Raw genomic sequence first — 23,123 nt, forward strand, 5'->3', positions numbered from 1 at the left:
CATTCTACGATTCTATGATTCTATATATTTATTATACTGATGCTATGTTACTCTGTATTGACTTAGGACATCATTTAAAGCCTTTGGAGGCAATGAAAATTCTCCAATTGACTTCAAATAGCTTTGGATCCAGTTACAAGGTTCTTATACCCTTCTGTAATGAACTGCAAACTAAAACTTTGCTTCAAACAAAAGATCTCAGCAATTGCAGTATACTTACTTAAAATACAAGTGTGCTTTAGAGTATAAACGACTATTCAAACAGGAGACAGCTTTAGAATACAGTGAATGTTGGCACGAACTTATCTCTTATCTCTGCGGAGACAATATCAGCATTTGAGCATTTTAAAAATCACAGCAAGCCTTTCTTTTAATAATTTCGTTTAACAGATTAGTGAGCATGGAAGACCTGCTGGGACAGTCAGCAGAAAACTAAATGGAAATTGATCGCTGCCCTGCCACAGACCTGCTAGGTATCCTTGGCCAGTCACTGTATTTGTACATCAATCTCCCGTCATGATAGAGTAGGTATATAAATACACCGTTTTCCAAAATAAGCAGGGGACTTAAGACCCTGAATCACACTCTTCAGCTGAGATCTTCTCAAGGGTTTCAGCTCCCGTCATGCTCAGCTGGCCTTCAGCTAAGGCTTGACCCTCCCTCTCATGGGACACAGGGAGAGAGCAGCACGTTCTACCCTGGTGATACCCCAGGAAGCTTCAAGCGAAGCTGACCCTGTGTAGCTCCCCTGCACAGTCTAGAATCACGTCAAGGAAAACGCAGCCAGCATTATTCTATGATTAGGCAGAGGTAACTCTCATGTGGGCTGAAAGCCAAGCAGCCGTGTCAGCACAACGCTGGATCTCTGCCAATACACATCTCTGAGTGATCTGGCCCTTGGGGGAGCTTCAGCTAGAAGATGTCTCCCTGCCGCTGTGGTGGTGGGAGAAAGAGGGGTTTGGTAATGACGGCTCAGGGGCATTCTGAAATCCTCCTTTGTGTAAATTGGTTGTACTGGTTGAAACACTGTTCAAAGCCCTTCAGCCCAATGGTTCTGTTGGATGGAAGCTGTCACTCAGCCCTCACTGCCAAACAGTCCCTTGTGTCTGGACCACCACAGGGGTGACCTACAGCATTACCTTTGATTAGGACTGGCAACAAAGACCTGTATTGCGAACAGGCTATCACCAGTGCTTTGCCTAATTATTGTGGTACCCTGCAGCCAAGATTCCTCCTAAGGAAGAGAATCAACCACCTTTCTCCCTGCACTCCTTCAGCAATGAGAGAGAAATCCTGCATCCCAGTGTGCTGCACTCCTGTCTGCTGACACCCTGGGTGGGACTTGCAATAACAGGCTTAAATCACAGCAGGGGGGATTTAGGCTAGATCTCAGGAAAAAAATGCTAACAGTGAGAACAACAGACACCAACACAGATTGAGAAGGTGCAATTGCTGTCACTAGTGACTTTTAAAAAGGAGTAAAATAGCTACATTTAGCAGGGATATGGACTAGATGGCTTGCTGAGACCCCTTCCTCTGATGCAAAGCAGAAAAAACGGTCAGTAATGAGAAAAGCATGCAGGAGATGCTTACCGATTGGTGTGAGAATTGCAATGCATGAACCAGCTGCGGTTGTTGTCAACGTACATGGCCCATGCCTTGTCATCCTTGCCTAGCATCATGTCCTTGACGACGTTAATCCTGGCAATGCCAAAGGCTGGATCCGGATGGTTGTCATACCGGTCCACATGCAGTTCCCAGTAATGCACGCCCTTGGAGAAGGCTGCTGTGCCTAGAACAACCCGATCATCATAGCTGTTGCAGGTGGCAGTCTGGTTGTCATTCGACAGCACTATGTCTCTGTGAGCTGAGGAGGGGTCGAAGGTGAACCACGCCACTGTGGAAGGGGAAAAGGAAAGGCAGCATTACAGCAAGAATGGGCTGAGTTCAAGTGTTGTCTGCTTTTCTTCTATTAGGAGAATGAGATTCTGCCTTCCTAAAGACCCCACTGCACTCTCAGGTAATAAAGACAATCTTTCTGTGTTACTGTAAGCAGCTACACAAGATTGCTCTGTGCCGGTACTCTGCTGTTTTTCAGCTCAGAAGTGCTTTATATTATCTGTGCTTGTTCCTCTGAATGTAAGCTGCTAAGGGCAGTGACTTTCTGTTCTCACAGACTAACAAGAAAGTCATTGAGGAGACAAAGGCTTCTCCAGGATATGGCAACTGCACACACAGGTGAATTGGTTCAGGATTGCCTTTAATGGAAATGGAGTTCTACCGTGTCCGTGCTGGTTAGCACTGACTTTGCTAGTTTATCAAAGGGGAAAAAAAGGAAAAGAAATAAAAAACAAACCAAAAAACAGAAAAAGCTCTTAAAGTATAAATATTTTAAACTGGCCTATTTTGGCAACACAGCATAAAAGTGGAAGTGGTAATTGAATACATTTTTTTATTCATTACAACATCATTAGTGATGCCCATATGGATGTCAAGTATAATTACAGAGGAACAAGCATGAATTCCCACTTCTGTATTGTCAAACCTTGGTGTGAAATTGAAGCAGTAGTGAAGAAAAAAGGCAAATTCCAAAGATATATAGGGAAGTGGATACAGAGTGGTACACAAATGTCCCATGTGTTGCATAATGGCTTCTGCATACTAAAGGAAATAAGAATCTTAGACCCCAGACTTCTACAGCCAAATAAAATTGCACTATTTGAAACCTGAAGTGTTACTGATAATGGAAAATCTCCAAAAGTGCTAGGAGTAGTGCTCAGTCTCTGTGCATGCTCAGTTCCTGGCCTCTCCATTCAGATGATCCAAAATCTCCATTCCAGCAACTGCCAAAGATATTAGTGGGTATAAAAGGATGCATGTGTCCTGACACTGAGACCTGCAGCTTTTCACTTAGAAACTGGCAAAAACCCAACTCACCATCTGACGTCTGTAAAATAACTGTCTTGCTGTAAGGACCAACTCCCGATGAGTTGAAAGCTTTGACTCTTGCATTATAGGTGCTGTTGAAATGAAGGCCATCGATGGTGCAGAGAGTCTCCTTGCCAACATATACTTCCTAAACATTCCCCCAAAAAAAAGGAGAGAGAGAAAGAGGGCCATAGTTTCACTGTTTCTCTGTGCCTTGTGATCACATGTTAAGACTCCTAAATATAAACCACAAGTGAAGAGCTTCTCATTGCTTCCCAGGATGTAGAAGTTATGCTGTTATAACACAGACAGCCACAGGAGTGGAGACATCAAGTATGGTTAGCAGTAGAGACATTAAAGTGAAGATGAAGCTGGAGGGGTACAGCAGTAAAGGACAACACAAATAGATCTTAATTTTTTTTCCTCTTTTCCTAAACATCTACGCCAAAACACTATTTTGGATTGTAGTCCCAGTGTCTGACCCACTGTGACCATTCTTATATTTATGTAGGACCAAAAAAGGAGGGTGTGGAAGAATAAAAAACACCAAGTAGGCACAGTTTTATTATGTTGGAAAGGTTGTCTCATGCCTGTGCTACAATATAATTTTGAAACCCACAAACACAGAGCCAGAAGAAACTGGTCTCCTAAAGATTAGGATTGCATGCATCACATGATGAAACAGCAACTAAACAACAGAGACATCACAGAAGTCTGCAAAGATTTATTAAACAGCAAGCACTTGTGTAATGCGAAATATTTCAGGAGGAGGAACATCTAGGCAGACTAATGAAGAGGATCAGTCAGGCTGGATGAGTCTTTGAGCAACCTGGTCTAGTGGGAGGTGTCCCTGCCCATGGCAGGGGGGTTGGAACTCAATGTTCTTTAAGGTCCCTTCCAACCCAAACTGTTCTACGATTCTATGATGATTATGCAGTCTATGATTAACTGAAAGAAGCCTAGAAACCTCATGTTTTATTGGAAAACTGAACAAAGCAACAGAAAATGACAGAAAAGGAAAAAATCCTGTCTCAGCAACAGGTTGAAAGCCACAATTCCTTTCCACCTCCAATTTCTCCGATTCTGTGAAATCCATAGATTTATGGTAGCAAAGGCCCTAAAGAGCTTAAGGCTGTGACAAAGCAGACCCCTCAGGCCCTTGTTCAGTTAAGACACTTAAGTATATGCCCAAGAGTAGTGCCGTTGATTAAGGCTCTCTGATACAAACCTAAAGTGAATTAAGGACGTGATGAATAAGAAAGGGATTGCTTAACTTTACAGCGGGCCATGTGTTTGTCCACTTTGCTACTATGGCAGCTGCTACAAATAACAAAATCTCTTTGGTCCTGAGTTAGCTGATGATCTCTCATGGAGAGAAAGAAGAGTTTTAATAGAATAGATAAATTTATCTCCATGTTATAACACACGCTGTCTGTGCAAAAAGTTGTGTTTGCAGGATAACTAACATTTTCTAATCCATTTCATATTTTTACCACTGTTCGTTGCTTGCGTTTATTCAGATTGATGCTCTCTGCTACGATGGGAGACAAAAGCTGTTCTTTAAATCCACCCATCAAATACGAATGAAGTGCAGCCAGTGTCATTGCTTTCAGATATATAATCCTTCATGAAAAGGGTCAGCAAACTCTTACTGAAATGGCATTGCTGAGAAGCCTGCAGTTTATCTTTCAGTGGGTAAAACTGAGGGTGTTTCTCTAGAGCAAGCAAAGCATTCCCTGAGAAGTTGTCATGCTATATTTTTAAGGATTGAGATGGGTTTGTATCTTTTCCAATCCAAAATCTTGACATGGCAGTGCTGGCAGTCCTGAAACTTTTGACAGTTACAAAACTCCCTCCACAAATGAGCATGGATATACACCAGCCGGAAATCTTGTTTATTCACAACTATTAATTTAGATGTGAATAGCACTTGAAAAAGCTTACCCAAGACACTGGAATTCAAAACGCCTTGTTCCTAACTCTTCCTTTATCATGCACTGATAACACTCTTACCTACTAATATTAACTATATCGGCCACTCCCAGCAGCCGTTCACAACGGTACCCTTACACACTTCCAGCAGTGGAGACCAGCCTCTTCAAACCCATGTGAAATGATACTTGGACTAGGGAACTGAGGAGACCTTACAGAAAAACTGTGCCCTCTTCAAAATGCCCTTCCAAGACTGCTGTCTCTTCTAAGGAGGGGCGTCCAAACCAGGTGCCTTTGCTTGCCATGGGTGCAGCAGTTTGGCACAGGGAGGCAGTTCCTTAGGTGGACCCATGCCAGGCCATTTTCTGCTTGAGAAAGATTTAAGTTTCCATTGGGAAGCCAGCTTGCAGCTCCCAAACAAATGCCATCACATGTTTTTGGCAAAATTTTCCATTTGTGAAGAGAGCAGCTGTACTCCACCGTGATCTCCAGATGCTTTCAAGGCACCAGCCCTTAGGGAATGCCCTGGGCCAGCCTGGTCGTTGAGCAACAGGAGCATGAAGCCTGCCTGAGGAGGAAGGCCTGCAGGCTTCCAGCAGGACGTGGCTGGCAGAAAGTTGATTTAGTTATTTCTGTAGTTTGTTTATCGGGATATGTCAAGAAGGGTCGGGAGTCTCTAAATACCCTGCACCTGCAGGCAGGAGCAAGGGGTTGTGGCATCCCCCTGAGGGTCTGTAAGGACAGCACTCAGGATGCCTTCCCATACTCACCAACCCCATCGCAGCATGTCTGCAGAAAGCTTCCACCAGCCTGATCTCATCCAATCCCAGAGAAAAGATTTAGAAATCCCATATTTTTATGCAGGATCTAATTTTTTTACTCATAAAACCATGAAAAATTGAGTTGTATTTCTGAACCAATAATCTCAGCTGTTGAAACAGGGTGCTATGAACAGACAAGAGTAGGGCCTTCAAATAAATCTCTGGTTTATGGAATGAACCACCTTCAGCTCCTGTCAGCTAGTAAGGGATTTTCTGCTCTGATATGCTCCAGGGGGACCTCAAGGCCCTCTTTGCCAGAGCCCCAAGAATAACTTCAACCAAAATTCCTACCCAGGTTGGGGATCCTTCTAATAATTAGCCTCTGCATTTCTTTCTACATCCCTGTGATGGAAGCAGGGATGTTCTGACAATCCATGTCTTCCCTAGCCCCTCTCCCCACCCTCAGACAGACACAAATCCATATCCTGAGGAAACTCACATACAAAGAAACACAAATACATGCTGAATGAAATTCTCACTCGGAATTGGCCACCATCTCCATCATCAAGTTCCAAGATATAACCCTCCACTGGGTTGTGGCTCAAAGGTGGCATCCTCCAGGCCAATGTCACACTGTTGTTTCTGGTGCAACACTTCTCCAGCTGCAGTAACGGGACGGGTGGCACTGTAACGGGAACTGGGTACAGATTAGTGTAGGTCTGCCCTACCCCATTAGTCTGGGCCGCGGGCGGTATGGCGACCGCTCACCTCCCTCCCCTTGCAGGCGAGTTAATATTTGTTAGGAAGAGGGTCCGATCCCTTCATTGAAACAAAAGGCAGTAAAAATGATATAACAAAATGTCATTCCTTGGTTAGACAAATCATTTCACTGATATACGTAAACAGAAATATATCTGGATTCTGGTGCTTCTGGTGCCTCCTAAGAACTACAATCTGGGGACCTTGTGCCTGGTTTCCTTCCCGGGGTCACTGGCTGGAAGAGTTTTTTCTCACTCTAGAGCACTTGGTCCCCACTGTACCCAAAAGTAGAGGAAACAGCGGTGGCAGGGGGTGTCTTGGGCCACGGGGCAGAATGGGAGACACAGTGCTGCCAGTAAGCCCACACATTAATGAAGAATTGGGTTATTAACCAGCAGAGCAGCCACTCCTCCAGCACAGCAGTGAGATAGAGCCTGAACTCTACCTACAGCAGGAAAACAGTTCTTCACAAGAGGGTTGGGTTTTTTTACATTTAATCTAACATATCACCCCTCTTCCCGCTCAGTTTTTCATCAAAAACACCTTGGATATGTTAAGCTTATGGCAGCCATACTTAAAAGAAACTGTTGAATAAAATGATTCCATTTGTAGATTTTGTCTAAATCTTTTGGTTCAGGTAGCAAAAGGAACTTCTGCACCACAGGAGACTGCTGGTGGCAGTTATCTACCAACGTGTCTTTTTAGTGACTCACTCAGGAGAAACACCAAGAGACTCTTGACCAGACCAGCATCTTAAAAATAAAATTAAATAGTAAAACATTCAGCCACACCTCTATGGGAAAGAGGCCTCCACCACACCTTCTCTGCTAAACACAGCTAAAGTCTCACTGTTCACTCTTTGCTGGAAATTATAAAGTGAAAATCCAGTCTTTTGGAGAGATCTGGCATGTATCTTACACCCTGTTGAAATCACACAGGTTAAGAGGGATGTAAGTGATGCATCAAGCCTGCCTGGTCTTCTGCCCAAGGCTGAATTTCACCATTCAGGACATTTCTCAGAGCTCAATCGTGTTGTACAAGGAGCTGAGTGCTCTGAGCATTCATTGACTTAGCTCTTAACAATGTCAGTTTGCTCTTCTTTCATCTACTCTGCTTTGAGCCTCTCGTGTTTATTTTCCTGCCTCCGTCTGCATGAGAGCTAAGCCCTTGAGCTGTTCCTTTCGCTCTATTTTACCTCACCAGATAAAAGAGGACTGTTTGCGTTTTGTGTACCAAGCATCCTGTGGAAAAGTGGACGCTACCATGTGACAGGGCTGAAGCTTCACCCCCACTTTGGAAGTGACACGAAAGTCAACATCACACTTGTGATAAACAGTGCAGAAGGTACTGTGGCTTTCCACTGGCATTATCCATCACCCAGCAAACGCAGATGCTTGTTAGCCCAGAAGAATGACTGTGGTCTGAAACAAAAGAGCTTCATAAATTAGCTCTTGAAGGTTTTTCCGTGAAAAGAGAAAAAAAAGCCTTGTTCCTATTCCTTGATATTTAAGGATGATTCAGAGGGTGTAATAAATAAACACCTGCTTGTTTTTTCACATGGAAAGTAGACATTTCTCTAGGGGACACCGTGTCTGAAGAAGTAACAGAAATGTGACATTACAAGAGTCAAAATCCTGAAAACAAGGAATTCAGAGGTAATGGGATGTTTTAAGTGAACCATTTTAAGTTTGGGGGTTTGGTTGTGTTTCTTAGTCTGTGTACTTCCAGTGACTGATGAGCTGGGGAGAAGATAGGGCTGTATCAGTCATCCACACTCCTGCCACTTTAGCTAACTGCTTAACCCTCTCAGGAGGCATTCGCTGGGTCCTCCCCACTTCTGAGACTCCCTCTGGCAAAACTGGGTGAAAACCTAATTCCTGAAGTTTATAAAGTGCAAAATAGACCACACCACCTCATCTCTGAAGAGATCACCAAACTCTCCAACCCCCTGCAAAAATTTCCTAGGAACACTGATGGGAGGATTTCAGGGACTGTTCACATAATGCACAACACTGAAAAAAAAGAGCAGAATTTTGGGGGGAGGGTAAGTGTTTTAGGAGTCCCTTGTAATTATGGAAACAGGAATGATTAGAATACATTTTCATTCAGTAAAGTGCTGTTCCCACTTCCCAGGTGCAGTGTGAATTTTGGCTGTACGCGTGAGAGTCACACATAGTCTGGGGAAGTGCCTGGGCTTCTTTACTGTGTCACTGGACATTTAAGTTTTTGTGAGTAATCTTTATCAGCCTCCTACTCCCTTTGGGCCAGCCTGTGGCCTGAACTGCACAACTACAGCAGCTGAAGGAGAGGTAAGATGCTCCCACCAAGCAGCTGTGGAGCTTTGCTGGATGTGCCTGCCCTCCTGCCTCCTCCCATGGATGTGGATGGGCATAGATTTGCCTTGATCTCAGATTCCCTCTGGGAGATGAAAAGGTGAACACTTGTTGTAAAAGTCATAGGAAAGTGCAAAGCAAGTTGAATAATCAGGACACTGGGATATACTTCATAGTGAAGAGCAAAGGCACAGGACTAAGAAAAGAAAAAAATAGGCTAACTGTCCAAAAAAAAAGAAGACTCAGATGTTAATTTACAGTGCTGTCCCACTTCTTATTCAACTTAAAGTCCTCTAGAGATTTTTTGAAGGAAAAAATTAAAAATACAAAGGGAGAAATGATACTGCATTGGCACAGCAAGACCTTAAATGAGTCTGAATGATGTCCTGATATTTTAAAAGTGTTTCATGTGGGTCACAGCTGAAAAATGTGATACTGATATCTCAAGTCAACTCAGCAGTTTCAAAAACACATTGCTCAATGCATCTCACAGCTGGTCTCCTTGCAGGGTAGAGCAGGGCTGCTCGAAGATGTTGTCTGGTATTTGTCCTCTTTACAAGCAAGTTGTGCAACAATGCCCTCCACCCTCCCAGATTAATTTTTAAAGGACTAAATGCAGTGAAAGAATGGGATCCTCAGAAATATGAAGACTTTGACCTCCTCCAAAACTGCAGTATGGCACTGAAATAGCCTGAGTCACTCCTGTAGCAAGTGCCCTACAAACAGCATCATTGAGAGAGAAGGAGAGACCACAGGCAAAGACCTGGGTCTGTGATGCAGGGCAGAGAGAACCAGGGACAAAGCCTACAATGAAACAGTTACTCTTTCATCATGTGCAGCTCATGTCTGGAAAAGCAGAGATTTGCAGCAGGAGATGTGTCTGGAGAATCTTCGTGAACTGGTTTGCAGAAGAGGGAAGGATTCACTCCTGACAAGGAGAAGGGGCATATGAGTAAACATTCAGAGGTGGTACAGAAAACTAGAGAGCAGCTATATTTTTTCCTATTTTGTACTTAGTCTCTCTTTTGCAACAAACCAAGATTGTAGGACAGTTCCAGCTGCTTGAACAAAACCAACCTGGAACACGTATTTTCCTGTACCCATAGCTTGAACTGAGGAAATGTGAGGTACACATTGAGTCAGTCATCAAAGAAGACAGGAATTTTGTGCCAAGACACTCAGAAAAAGCAACAGAGAGAAGAAAACACACAGAGAAAAGGGATCTGGGAAAGCTCAAAATGCCAGCAATTACTAGAACTGTGTGTGTGTCTCAGCAGGTCAGCTAGCCCGGGGAGTGTGGGACTCTTGCCCAAGGGCTATCAGTGAGACCCTTTGGTCAACATGTCTGCATGACTTCTGCACCTGTCACATTTCTGCACATTTAATTTGTTACCAAATTGTTTTTTCTTTCTGTAAAAAAAACCCCATATCTTTATTTATTGAGATTAGCTTTAGACATGGGTTTATACAGCATCCACCAGTAAGGTACATGAACAAGTCATCAAAGCAAATGTAATGTGATTTGTTCTCATTTTCATTCTTCTTTGTCTAACACAGTGAATCAATGTTTACTTACAAGCATGCTTTCACTCTAAATGACCCATGCAAGCTCACTGAGGTTGAATGAGGCCAGAGTTTGAAAAAAAATACAGAAATTCAGTCATGCACTAAGCATCGATAACAATAGTACAGACCTTACATTGCAAAGCTTTTGGAACAAAACAACTTGCAGTTGGAAAAGCCATGCTGGCCCTATTCTCCAGGGTTTCCCCAAAACTCCCTTTACAGGTCATCTCTGATGTCTTTAATGCATCTAGTCTTGTCAGATCGACCAGTACAGTAACTTAATAACACTCCCCTCAAGACCAACATTTGGCAAAGACTGATGACTTGTTGGTGTACTGGCGTAGGTAGGATTGGAGAAAGAGGAGCAGATGTGAAGAGACACATAGATTTTTCTTTGTGAAATTGGAGGCTCAGAAATGTACAAGTCCTGATGGTGATAAATAGCAAAACATCGCCCTGCAACACCAGCTTCTCCTCACAGTCAGCAATGCGATGTTCCCAGTCAGCCTGGGTGCTCACTGCTGAAATGCTGAGTTGTTTACTTTGGGGTACCTGCATTTCTAGATGCAAGACCACTGTGCGTGAGAAGATAATGCAAAGCTGGTTGAAGTCATGGAAGCAAAGTTCAAAAAAAATGCCAAAGTGTCAGACTGAGCAGTTAAGATGCAAACAGATTTGCAGTCAGAAACTGAAAAATATAAATACACCTCTATATACTAAACAATCCTCAGTGCCTGGGACCAGTTGGTGGCTTGTAGTGCTTGAGCACACAGTGGTGTGAGGAGGAATAATGCAGTCCCTTATGAAGGAACAGTGGCCAGGACAAATGGCATTTCCACCATTCTTTGCATGGCGTGTAAATGGTCATACCATCTGCGCTGACCAACCTGATGGGACATACAGCAGGTACTCCATGGTCAAGGTCAAGGTAGCTCAAGGAAAAGCCCTTCCTGAGGTCTAACTGTTAAGATGCACCTGGGGAGCAAAGCCCAAGGGTGTTTGTAAGCTCTCCACAGACTTGGGCAGAAGCAGTCCTGTCCTCTGCTCCTCAGACCATGTCTAGCTCAGTACCAGAGCTGCACTGCAATTGTATGATAAATGAGAGCATCAGCAGACAGCACTATCTTTCATAAAGCTTCAGCGAATCTGGCTCAGTTAAAATCTCTAAGTCTTCAAGCTTAAAGCCAGATGAATCTCCAAAAGCCAAATACCTAAGCCTCTCTCACCTCAAGTGACCTGTGGTTAATTAGCAATCTAAGTGGATAGTTTAACTAAATTCTTTGTATGTTCGGGAAGGAGAGTGGCGGAAGATTAGTATGAAATATATTTAACAATAAGTATGGCGAGCATTAAATATAACCGATTTAAACAGACAAGTGCAGGCAATATTCAGAGAAGTTTTATCAGTGATACTCTTTCTTTCTCAACTCCCACCTTCCTGGCTGTTAACTTTTCAAAGGAGCAGTTCACAGGTGTTTTTGAGTAATTCTAATTCAGCCCATTTATGCCAAGATGCAAACCCTTCTTGGTGAGCACGCTTTGGCCTTTCCCTGTCTCTCCTTGTTTCTCCACATAATTATCTGCCAAATTATCCACTCTAATAACTTCACCTTGGGTCTCTCAGGTTCAGAATTAGGCCCAGAGAGGACAGATAAACTGAACAAAAATCTTTATGGTTGCTTGGAGTAAAAAAAAAAGCACATCCGGCATCACAACACGATTATCCTTAACTCATTCATCGACTTCTGGCAGCCTCTACTCTGTCACCCACGTGTATAATTAAGGCTTGAATCACCACTGAGGGAAGCTAATGGCATCGTTCCCAGGGACCACAACAGCCTTCAAATCTAGCTGGTCTATGGATCTGTCTAATTCTGATGCAGTTCTCATCCTGCTCCATACAAACCAAGCTCACTAAAAACGCATGATGGTTTCTTTTTTTTTGCCAATGGCATCTACTATTCATCAACTTCTGCTTTCAAATACCTTTTTTAACCTCCTTTCCCTTCTCATTCAGATACCTGGAACCAAGGAAGGATACAGAGCTACTTTTCCCTGGTGAATCTCTGCCTCACAATTTTTTTTAAGCTGTGCACTGTTCACAGCACAGTCCAGATATGTCAAAGCAGGTTTTTTTCCACATTCAAGCATAAGGGGAGAGAGAACATTTATTTACTACTTCAGCTGCTCCTGACAAGATAGAGGTAACTGGTATTTTGAATTAACTATGTGAAATCTAGGAATTCCGTAAAATGGCATAAAGTTTCATGCAGCCAATGTCCTTTTAATCTTCAGAGCTGATAGACAGCCCTACTGTGAATAATTTATCTTTTCGAATGTTTAACTGAACCTGGTATCTCTGTCTTAGCTTGTTCAGGTCACTGTATGTGAGGTGAGCACACCTTTCTAGGAGACAAGTAGTAATCTGATTTTGCTTGAAAACCTTTTAAAACCCTCCAGCAATTGCAACTCATTCCTCTTTCCTCCCTCAATGTCCCCCTTCTTCCCAGCACCATTTTAACACATGCATGAAAACTGAAAAAATAAAATCATAAAAGCTCACCCCTACATTTCATCTGAATAAAATCCAGCTGGTGGATCGACTGCAGTAAAGGTTCGCTATCCAGAGTCAAGTCAAACTCAGCAGACACTTTTGGCTCCAAGGCTCCTTTGACCCACTGTTCCTGAGATACCTGAACACGCTTGATTAAAGCATCCGAAATCTGAAAGAGAGTATCAGGCTTATAACGAAACGGCAGATGCGCACATTAAAAGTGACAGCACGCCTGAGAGATAGATACAGCACAATGAAATTGGGAATATGACAGCATGACAGCTGAGACGGGATCTGGTAGTTTTGGGATGAGTTCCATGTATGTTGCATCCTTTCGTCTCATCTTTTCAAAACAAATCTCATCTTAGGGTAGGAAAGTAAAAACTGCATTTATATAGCCTGTTAAGATTATGCTACATATCATGCCTCTGAATGACACATACACTTCTGCACTCTGTTCTCTGATATGCACAGTCTAGTTTTGCTCTCCTGTTTAAAAAGCAGTTGCACAAAGACAGGCTTAAATGTTAAAGGGTCTCTCCATTCAGCAGAGATGATGCAGTGGATGAAAACTGAAAGGAGTAAAAAGATCAAATGGAAAGGAAGGTGTATATTTCTCACAGTGAGGGTGATAAGTTGTTAGATTTCCAAAGAATATGATGGATTTTCTATCATTACATCAAAACTGAATTTCATTCTTGAAGCTTTGCTCTAGCTCAGCCCACAGACAGCTAGGCCAAAAGTCAGAAAAAGATGATCACAACAGACTCGTCTGGAAGTGAAATCCCGGCTCTGTGGAAATCAATGAACACAACTGTCCTTGAGCTCCCTGAAGTGGCCGTTTGGATATCTGGAGTCCTTCCCAGTGAGCTCCCTGTAAATCACAGGGAGCAAGATGTTCTTCTGGAAAGGTCACAGAGAGTTTTCTTGATTTGCAGGAGTTCAGATACCTTTCCTCTTTACTGTTACTGGAAGACACTCCTGTCTGAGCCCTGCATCCACAGCTGCTAATCAGTCTGTGCAGTAAGTGGAGAAGCATCTTACAGCCTTCCTACAGCCTTGGGGTCACTTACTGGGATGCTGGATCCCTTGGCTGTGTTTCAATGTCCTGGCTGCAGAGGCAGTTGCTTTAAGTAATGCAGTGTCTCAATGTTTGCTGGTTGCCTTGAAAGAATCGTTAGATAAGCCACAAAAAGGTAAAAACAAAAGTATTTTTTTATAAAAGGTGACTAAGCCACAAAGGTTACAGGAAATGTAAGGTGAAATGAAAACAAAGCATGTATCTAGCTAGCATGTAGATAAGACCTAAAGGTTTTATTTGTCCCGCGGTATCCAACTGACAGCCTGCTTAGATCTGTGTAGTCTTGAGATTAATGTACACCACACATTCCCCATTCTTGCTTGAGACCAGACGTGACAGTAACAATCAATCTGGAGTGCTAATAGGTTTAAGTTGGCTAATTCTCATCCTGTTTTTTAGGGATGCTGTGACAGCCCCCTGACACTCATGCATTCATGTGTGCAGTGTGCCCTGTTCAGCTGACAGCCATGTGTAGATCATTCTGTCTGATGTGCCTTTCTTCTCAGGTAATTAATAAGGCAGCAAAACTAATAGGGCAAAATAAAACAATTAATAAAAGATTAATAAATAGATTAATTAGGCAAAATAAATAATTGGATAACAAAACTGTTATGTTTTATCTCTTCAATAGATGCTTTCACTGCTTCCACCTAAGAACCAATATCCTGCAAATTAAGGCAATTGTTGGCTAGGCCATATTTTGCAAAGAGGGGGTACCTGGGTCATCTGCTACAAAACAGGTCTTGTAGCCCTGTGAGGTGAAACAACCCCAGTGAAGCGAAGCTGCACGCAAGCCCTTAAGTCTGGATTTCCTCATAGGGGAGATGTTGAAAAGACTCTTTCACACAGGAAAGAGTAACGCAAAAGGGAGAAGCAAATTGATCAGAGAGCTCTGCGAGTCCCTGTGTTGGGTCTCTCCGCTGAGAATAAAATAATATTCTGCAGAAAGTTATCATTAACTGTGTAGCATTTCTCTTTTGGCCCAGAAAGAAGGGCTGGCAAGAGGAAAGACGTCAGCAGTCAGGGGTATAATCGCTAACTCCACACCTCGGTCAGAGCATGGCTGTTCAAAGCCATCCCTTCACTGGGACGTCCATGTGGTCAACGGGCCTCCTGAGCTTTTAGACAGGGCTAACAGGAGTTAAGGTGAGCCTGCCTTGGTGGTGGAAGAGGCTTCTCAACAAAGCCATCCATTTTTAGATTTAACATCTTGTCTTTTTTTTTCCCCCCCAGAACATCAGAAATAGAAATACCTGTAAAAACCCAGAGGGATCATTTTCTTTGATAACTTCTAGGCAGTACTCCATAAGCCCCGTTGACTGGCGTAGCTTCAGTGTACAGTGATTTATCTGGTCCCAAACAACCTAGAAAACAAGCATCAGTACATATCTGATGACTGCCTCAGCTTACAGTGAACTGTATAAGATTATTTCAGAAGAGACAACGAATGGAAAAGTGCGTTAAAGCTATGCTTAATTTAGCTGCCATATGGCCATTGCCATATCTCCATCAGCTACACTCACTTGCTCTGTATTGCAAACACTGATAATTAGCTTGGCAAAATGTTGTGCACAGTGAATCTCAATTTTCAGAGCAGATTAATTGCTCAAAGATCAAGCTTGCTTGGGGCAGAAAGAGCACAGAATATGTTTCTGCATTTACAGTATTCACATTTACAATCACACTTGCACTAAAATCTGAGCTTTTAAAAATCCCTTCACTTAAAAGACAAATATAGACGATTACTGCAGGAGTGGTTTCTTGCAGATTATACTCTACCATTCTCTTCACAATTCACCATTGACCCTGCTCTGCTTAAGGATGCATTGCTGGGATTAAGAAATAAAAAAGCTGCATCTCATTTTTCCAGATTTTGGACTTTATTCTGCTGCCATGTGGATAGAGACTAGGCCTAATAGCACTGCATTCGATAGCACAATTCCTGAGGTACAACAGCCTAACAGGAGTAAACTCCAGGATTAGCTGTGCTGTTAGCAATATGCCCTAAGTGTCAGTTCTTGTTAAGCATGAGGTTTTTTTTCAGTGCTGATCTCGGGTAGATTTTATTCATTGTCTGTCATGTAAGATTCTTCATTTCAGTTTTTCTTTCTGTCTTAGAAACTGTTACTGTTACTGACACTATAATACCTCAAAATCACATATGCAGTTCAATGTTTCAAGAAATGTGTCTATTTAAACATTTCTTGACTGCCACTTTGTTCAACCATTTATAGCTTTCTTCTCCCACTCCCCTTTACTGCATTTCTTTAATATCTTTTGAGTAAACACATGTATTTCTGGGGGTGGCTTGCATGAATTTCAAAGGTTTGAAGAGACACCAAAATCCCAACATTTTACCTGGGCAGAAGGGCTTTCTTGCATTTGGAATTTCCCAGAATCCAAACCACACAGGTTTCACTGACAAGCACCTCTCAAAAGACAGCCCAAACCCATGAGATAAATAAAAACTGATGGCCTAATTCAACAAACTGATGAAGTATATGCCTCATTTTAAGTCTATAGGCACAGTTCCACCAAACTACTGACCTGGAACCTGCTGAAGGACTTCAAGATTTGGTCGTTATGAGTTTTCACGGTGTAAAGGGCTAAGGACCTCACAAAATGCACAGTAATGTCAGGTATCAACAGTTGTGCTCAGCTGATGAGAATTGTGCTCACCTTCAGCTTGTGCTCACGTTCTTTGGTCACCTTTGTGAGCAGTTTTGCCTTTTGTCGCGTTAACGCATCAACCAAGGCATCACACTGAGCAACAAGACAGGCTTCATAATCCAACCCGTTCTCCTAGAAGAAGGCGAGAGTCATACTCATCAAAGAAAGCATATTTTACACCTTAAACTATTGTTCAGTCTTACCTGGTTTTGTATTCAGAAAAGATTTCCTTTCAAGACTTTGGCACTTCTGTTGCCTTTCTGATTTCATTATAGCTGTACCAGTAATAGCTGCATGCTATAAAATGAAACAGTAAGATGCTATGCCACAAAATGGGCTTATTTAAAACTCTGATTTACTGGCACTTTCCGGAAAACAGATGTAGTACAACATAATGTAAAATCTAAACCTAATCATACACAGTGTATACATATACATAAGAGGATTCTGCCCCATTCTGTTTTAGTCATCCCACTGCAGCAACTTTGAAATCACTGGCTCTACACCATGGAAATTAGAAGAGAATTATGGACCAGAATCTGGTCTACAGGCTCATTACAAGGAAATTCACCAGGTACAAATCCCTGAGATTTTGTGTATCACTTAGCCTTACATAAATCCCTGTACAATCAATGGGGAACAAACCCTGCTATCACAGAATCCCACTGCAGCTGTAGAAATCTGAGCAGATGGTACTACAAGGTCCTGAGCTGCCCCTCCTCCTGGCGATGGCTTTCAGTGGCTGTGGAACTGATGCAGTTAGCATCAGAGGGAGGCTCTCCCTCACTTCCTCTGGTCGTAAGAGAGAAAGCTTTCAAGCTCCTTTTTCAAGATGATCAGCTGTTCTATCAGCTTTCCAAACACCCAAATGAAAAAGAAAAAAAGAAGCATTAAATGTGAAAAGATATCAAACACAGGCTGAAGGAGAAGCATCTCTGTGGTAAACCACCACATGCCCCTAACTCATTACTATCTCTTAGCTCTTTTGTTTATGTTTTTCTCTTCCTTTCTGCTCATTTGGGTTTTTGAGAGCAAAATTTTCAGCACTTCTCGCACTGCAACCCACGCATCTCGTTCTCCAGCTGAGGTATGCAGAGTCACTCTTCCCCAAGAGGCCCCCACCACAGTCCTACCCCTGCCAGCAAGGTGGGTGGGGGGAGAGGCACCAGACAGCTCAGTTACTGCTCACAGGTTTGTCTTAGACTCTTCCTGTTTGCCTTTCTCCCTCCTCGGCTTATATCACACCTGACTCCCACTCAGCCCACATCCACCCAGCTACTCCCAAAGTGCTGGTTTGTGTACAGAGCCTGGATCAATCGATGGCTGTAGTGCATATTTTCTCTCCTCATTTGCTGTTCATACATCAAACAAGGTGTTTGGCGATATGCTTCTTTCAAGCCAGAAAGGATGAATTTGTTACAGCAGATGGGCAAATGTGAAAATCAGACGATGACAGCAACAAGGAGGAGCAGGGAAGCAACAGGGGCAATGAGGAGCAGGCAGTTTCTGAAAAGAAGAGACCAAGAGATGTAAAAGTGACCTCAGAAAGGAGGAGGGAAGGAAAAAAGAGGAAGAAACAAGAGATCTGCAAAGCAGGGAAAAGAAAAGTAGATTATGAATTTGAGAACTGCCCCAGGGAAGATAAAAGCACAGCTCCTGGTAGCTCTGGCAAACTCGGAGAGGAGACAAAGAGTGCAGATGGCTAGCCGGTTTGCTGTGCATTGAGACAGGATAATAAAATGTACATATTGCTCACTCCTTTGTGTAAACACACATTTTAAAGACATTTTTGCTGAGGGTAAATGTCTGTATATGTGTGTGTGGCAACCATCATAAGACTTCTATTAGAAACAACCTGCTCTGAGATACATGGTTCTGGGTATAAATCTATGCACAAAGGCTAGATCTATTTCCCTGTAAATGACAGTCCAAGAACTGGGTTTTTTTGTTCAGATGCTGAAAGGCACAGACCAGATCATGACACATTGAAACCCTTTCCCCTAAAATACTGTGGCTGTACCAAACCTGCCTAACAGGAGTATTCCCTGGTATGTGCTATCATCAAATGCTGCTAAGGCATCAGCTGGGAAGAGTGCAATTTGTCACAGGACAAAACTATGCCAGGGAGCTCATGAAAGGTTAAACTCTGTGGGTGATCATCCCTTAGTACTCAGAGTTATGCTCTAGCATTGTTTTACTTATGAATTACATATACAGCTGATCAGTCTTGCTGTTTCCGTTTGCTGAAATTTGGTGTCCTCACTCAGACTTGTTCTCGAGACTGGCTCAACACGTGAGATTCAGATCCAGCCTTGTGCCCAGACATGCCTAAATGTTAGAGGGGGATTGCTGATACAATGTCCCCTCCTGGTTCTCCTCTAGCATTTTAAACAATGAGCAGCATTGAAGAAATGGCTTGGTCTTTTGATCTAATTGTAGCAGCTCCCTTATGCAGAGCAATTTGGCAGTGATTTTATTGAAACACATTAAAGGATTTTACAGCATAGTCATCAATAGTTGTAACAGGCCACCTGTAGGTTTCAGGAGGGGAAAATACATTTTTAATGGAGCTAGGTGACTCAAGAAAAGATTGCTGATAGACTACTGTTTTGGATGAGTTATCCCATCCTAAAACAGCTGTTCATACCTGCAGGAAGAACTGCTCTCTGGAGGTGCCTGTCCTTCTCCTTGGACAATGAAGGAAGCCCTAGTGACTAGGTTAGATGAGCCACTTAACTTTTGGATAGGTAAAGTCAGCTAAGACAAACCTCACACTGTGACCAAAACATGGCATGTGACAGGCACCAGTTCGTGGCTTCGCACTGGTTTCTTTCAGTTAGATGTGCTTTTTTTCACCAGTTTCACAGGTTTCTTCCCTTCTCCCCTGTAGCCGCAGAAGAGTGGGAGGTTAGGTAGCTACACTGCCCTGTGGCAACCTGAGAGCTTGGGCAGCATTTATGGTATGAATTCATCATCCAGAGCATTCAAAAAAATCAGCAGGATATTTTAATGATTAAATTCCAACCTAAATACAGATTTTCAAAGTTCTGCTTTGGCTTTCTGTTAGTAACAGGCACAGGATTTGCTTGTTGGTGAAAGATGAGCAAGCAGCAGAGCGGGCATATCACAGAGCAGATGCCATATGTCCCATAGAAAACCCATAGCTGCTGCTGCGGATAACAAGTGTCCCCTCCTGGGTGCTGGGAAGCTCAAACTACGGCAGCACATTTCCAGACACATCCTGCAGGGTGAGAAGGTCCTTGAGGATCACCTGAACTCCAGCACTGATGAGTCTAAATTGGGTTGAAAACGGGACTTGTTTCATTTTAGGTTTGCGCCCTCAATTACTGCACACACTGTGTGCCCTCTTCTGACTATTAAAGCTAGGCAATTATAGGCATGAAAATATCTTCTGCTTCAGTAAATGACCACATTAATTTAGGAGCATTTGTTTCTTCTTTTTTTTGACCTCCTACAAATACTGTAATAAACAGGTTGACTGGATTTTGTCCAGAAACTAGTACATTTTTAGAAAATGTAAGATGAAAAACAAGTAGTAAATTTTGAATGTGTGAAAATGAGAACTTATCCTAAATGCCCAACTGAAGCAATTACAGTCAGGAAGGAGCCCAGAAGCATGACCGATGGATTCAATCAAATACTAATCAACACAGCTCAGATGTCCAGTATTGAGTATCAGCTTCTTGCAATAAACAGCAAACAATCTAGAAGCTAAGAGGGGCTTGCAGGCACTATCTGATTAATAATTTTGCCTGGCAAATCCATTCAAGAAAGGTTAGATGATTCCAGGAAATAAGAGAATAGCACAGGAGACAAAGTCATCAAATAAATTATTCACTCAGTTCTATTGATTACTGTATTATCAAAACAGCGAATGTTCTACAGTTACCTGGATCTGCTGCAATAAATTTTTCAGCTGAACCAAAAATTCTTTAGCTTCCTTTGCTTTATCTGAAACACCATTTAAAGCCTGAGACAGCTGTGCCTGCAAGGAAAAAAAGGAGGGGAAAAAAAGGAAAAATTAGAGATAAAATGCAAATGTGTTTCTTACTAATCCTTGGTTTTGATTATTAATGTGCTAAAAGGCTTACTTGCTGTCGCGTGTATTCTTACACACACAGAGCAGTTGTAATAGAAAAGAATAGTTAAGATTTTAATTGTAATAAGATTTAATAAAGGTGAAATATGGATGTGGGGGCAGTCAAGTATTGTGTCTGCACATTCCACTTTATTGCAGTGACTTGGCAAGACAAAATACCTTTTTATAAGACAGCTACCCACATATATATATAAGGGGATAATAGTCTTACACTTACACAGTAGCATCTGTCATGGTGAAAAGTCCCCAAGTGCTTTCCAAAAAGGCACTTTTTTTTCATCAAAGCCTGAATTCTTTATAAATGTGTTCAGCCTTCATAGTAACGTCCCTTTGGGGCTCCAGTTTCTCATGCTCCAACCTAACAGAAGGGGTGAGTATTTCTGGAAAAACTGTGAAAAAAACCTTCCTCTAACTCTTGGCAGGTGAGAGATAAGGTGTATATCTATTGTAAGTCCGCACCAAAGACTCAACATCCCCTTTGCTCAGCTGATGCCTGAGATCTATCTCTAAAATGAGCAAGGAGCTTCTCTATGGACTTCCAGGACGGGAAGGAAACAGCAGTTCTGCCACCAGGCAGACCCAGAACCACCATGGTATGCACAGAGCAGCCCCAGCGCAGCTTCCCTGGAAGCCCAGCTGGGATTACAGAAACTGTATTGCTCCACTTGTGAACCCATGGCAAGCCTGGATCCATCATTACCTCTCCGTACAGACATATAATGCAGAGGTCCCACCATGAGTGTCCTGCAGGTTAGACATTCTCTTTGTGGGTCTCCTCCTTAGGTGGACTTGGCCACTACCAGATTGCCAGTGCCCAGTTAATTATCCTCACCAAATGGATACAACAAATGCCATCGGGAAATGGAAGATGAACTATCTTTGCTAACATCAGGCTTTCAAAAGGTTGACATCTCTTCTTGATTCCTTAGACCAGAGCGTGCCTTGAGACAGAGGAGGAAGGCACAAAGGTTCTGAGCCTGTGAGAGGAGACCTAATAGAAATTCAGTAAGTCACCACTCATCCTCTGCTTCCTTCTTGCTCCTGGAGGGAAGACTATTACTCCATCCTTGAAAAGGGCACAGTTCACTTCTTCAGGCTGCCAAAGTTTTGAGCTTACCTCCTGCCTGAATGTCTTCTACTCATCCTCCCCTCGTGCTCACTCACTCACATAGCACAGGGAAGAGCAGACCCTGGCAGGTCCTTGCGGGCACTGCACAGCCTGGCTCCGAGGCAGGCAGCCTTGAGCAGGCAGAGGTACCTGCCTAACCCCACGCAGCTCTGCAGGAAGTGGGTACAAACCCTGACTGAGAGCTGGGACTGAATCACAGCGCAACCCTGCTGTGTTTTCCTCATATTCACACAAACTTTCCCCTTTAAGCCCAGTCACAGGTATTACATTAGTGCTAAATTTGAAAATAAAATATGATTTAGTACAACTTGTTTGTAACAAATGTAATGGGAAGGAAGACACATTACTGTGTCTGTTTCTCAGTATTTGAATATTTAATGTTCTCTTACACAAACTCCTGTCATTGCACAGAAATTTAAAGTGATGGCGTTTGATATGACCCGTACTTGAGGTTACAGAGCCAAACTCTAAGTCCTTGAAGGGGTCCCTATCTTCTGACAGATCAGCCGATCAGGACGTCAGGTCAGCTCTCCACAGGCTGCCTGTGGTTGCCAGAGTTTAAAGCCCACCCTTTTTGATTGCACTTTCCGCTCCATCCACAAGGCATATCTGAGCCTTTGGTTTGTCACGCTGACAAGGTGGAAGCAGCATATGACCAAGCGGCTGGGGAGGAAGCAAGAAAGAAATAAGTGGCAAAAGAGTGGTATGCTCGGCCATTGACTGGCCCAACCAAGTTGTCCCAGGGAGGCAAGGGCTGCTTTCTTTCAAATCAAAACCAATGGCTAGTCCCAAGAAAAGTACAACTTCCACCTTTCCAACATCTGCCCTCGCTCTCAAATAATCTCAAAGTTCACTTCACCAGATAAGAAGAGCCAAAAACTATATACGGGCATCACAGCAGCCGTAGCAAACTGAATCACCACAGATGAATTGTAACCGACACATGTACCGATGGCAATTATCACAGTCTCTCCTGGCTCCCGGCACGCTCCCATTGCAAAGAGCTGCAACAGAAACTCAACAATGTCACTGTTCAAAGGGCTCATAAGTGAATTGCCATGTTCATTAGAACCCATGGCTGCATTAACACAACTGCAGCGTGAAGCCAAGGAGAAGACCAAATCTCCATTTGTGAAACCCACTTAGAGATAATAGCCTTGTTTTTCCAAGCATTTGTAAAAGATACCTTACAAAGCACTGGAATTTAGTCATGTACCTCCTGTTGAAATCAAATGGAGCTATATGACTAAGCCCTCAGTAAACCAACCAAGCCATAAAAAAATTTCCTGT

The 23,123-nt window shown here is 42.9% G+C and overlaps 1 protein-coding gene across 1 annotated transcript; it reads right to left on the minus strand.

Moving 5' to 3' along the window:
* Positions 1 to 1,589: 1,589 nt before the first annotated feature.
* TRIM67 (tripartite motif containing 67) lies at positions 1,590 to 22,909 on the minus strand. The gene is made up of 8 exons (XM_010072791.1): positions 22,721 to 22,909; positions 20,495 to 20,590; positions 16,594 to 16,716; positions 15,168 to 15,278; positions 12,849 to 13,002; positions 6,161 to 6,306; positions 2,938 to 3,076; positions 1,590 to 1,897 (listed from the first exon to the last, which is right to left on the minus strand). Exons 1-8 carry the CDS (start codon positions 22,907 to 22,909, stop codon positions 1,590 to 1,592), a joined length of 1,266 nt encoding a protein of 421 aa, XP_010071093.1.
* Between the last annotated feature and the right edge of the window lie 214 nt (positions 22,910 to 23,123).

Source organism: Pterocles gutturalis, unplaced genomic scaffold (assembly GCF_000699245.1).
Source record: "Pterocles gutturalis isolate BGI_N339 unplaced genomic scaffold, ASM69924v1 scaffold33562, whole genome shotgun sequence".
Classification (NCBI taxonomy): Eukaryota; Metazoa; Chordata; class Aves; order Pterocliformes; family Pteroclidae; genus Pterocles; species Pterocles gutturalis.

Excerpts from the sequence above, each read along its gene's own strand:
- TRIM67 (XM_010072791.1), bottom strand. The coding sequence starts at position 22,909 with ATGGGTTCTAATGAACATGGCAATTCACTTATGAGCCCTTTGAACAGT. Across the intron at positions 20,591-22,720 it reads CTACGGCTGCTGTGATGCCC|GCACAGCTGTCTCAGGCTTT; the intron begins GTATATAGTTTT and ends TTTTCCTTGCAG. Across the intron at positions 15,279-16,593 it reads AACGTGAGCACAAGCTGAAG|GTTGTTTGGGACCAGATAAA; the intron begins GTGAGCACAATT and ends CTTGTTTTCTAG.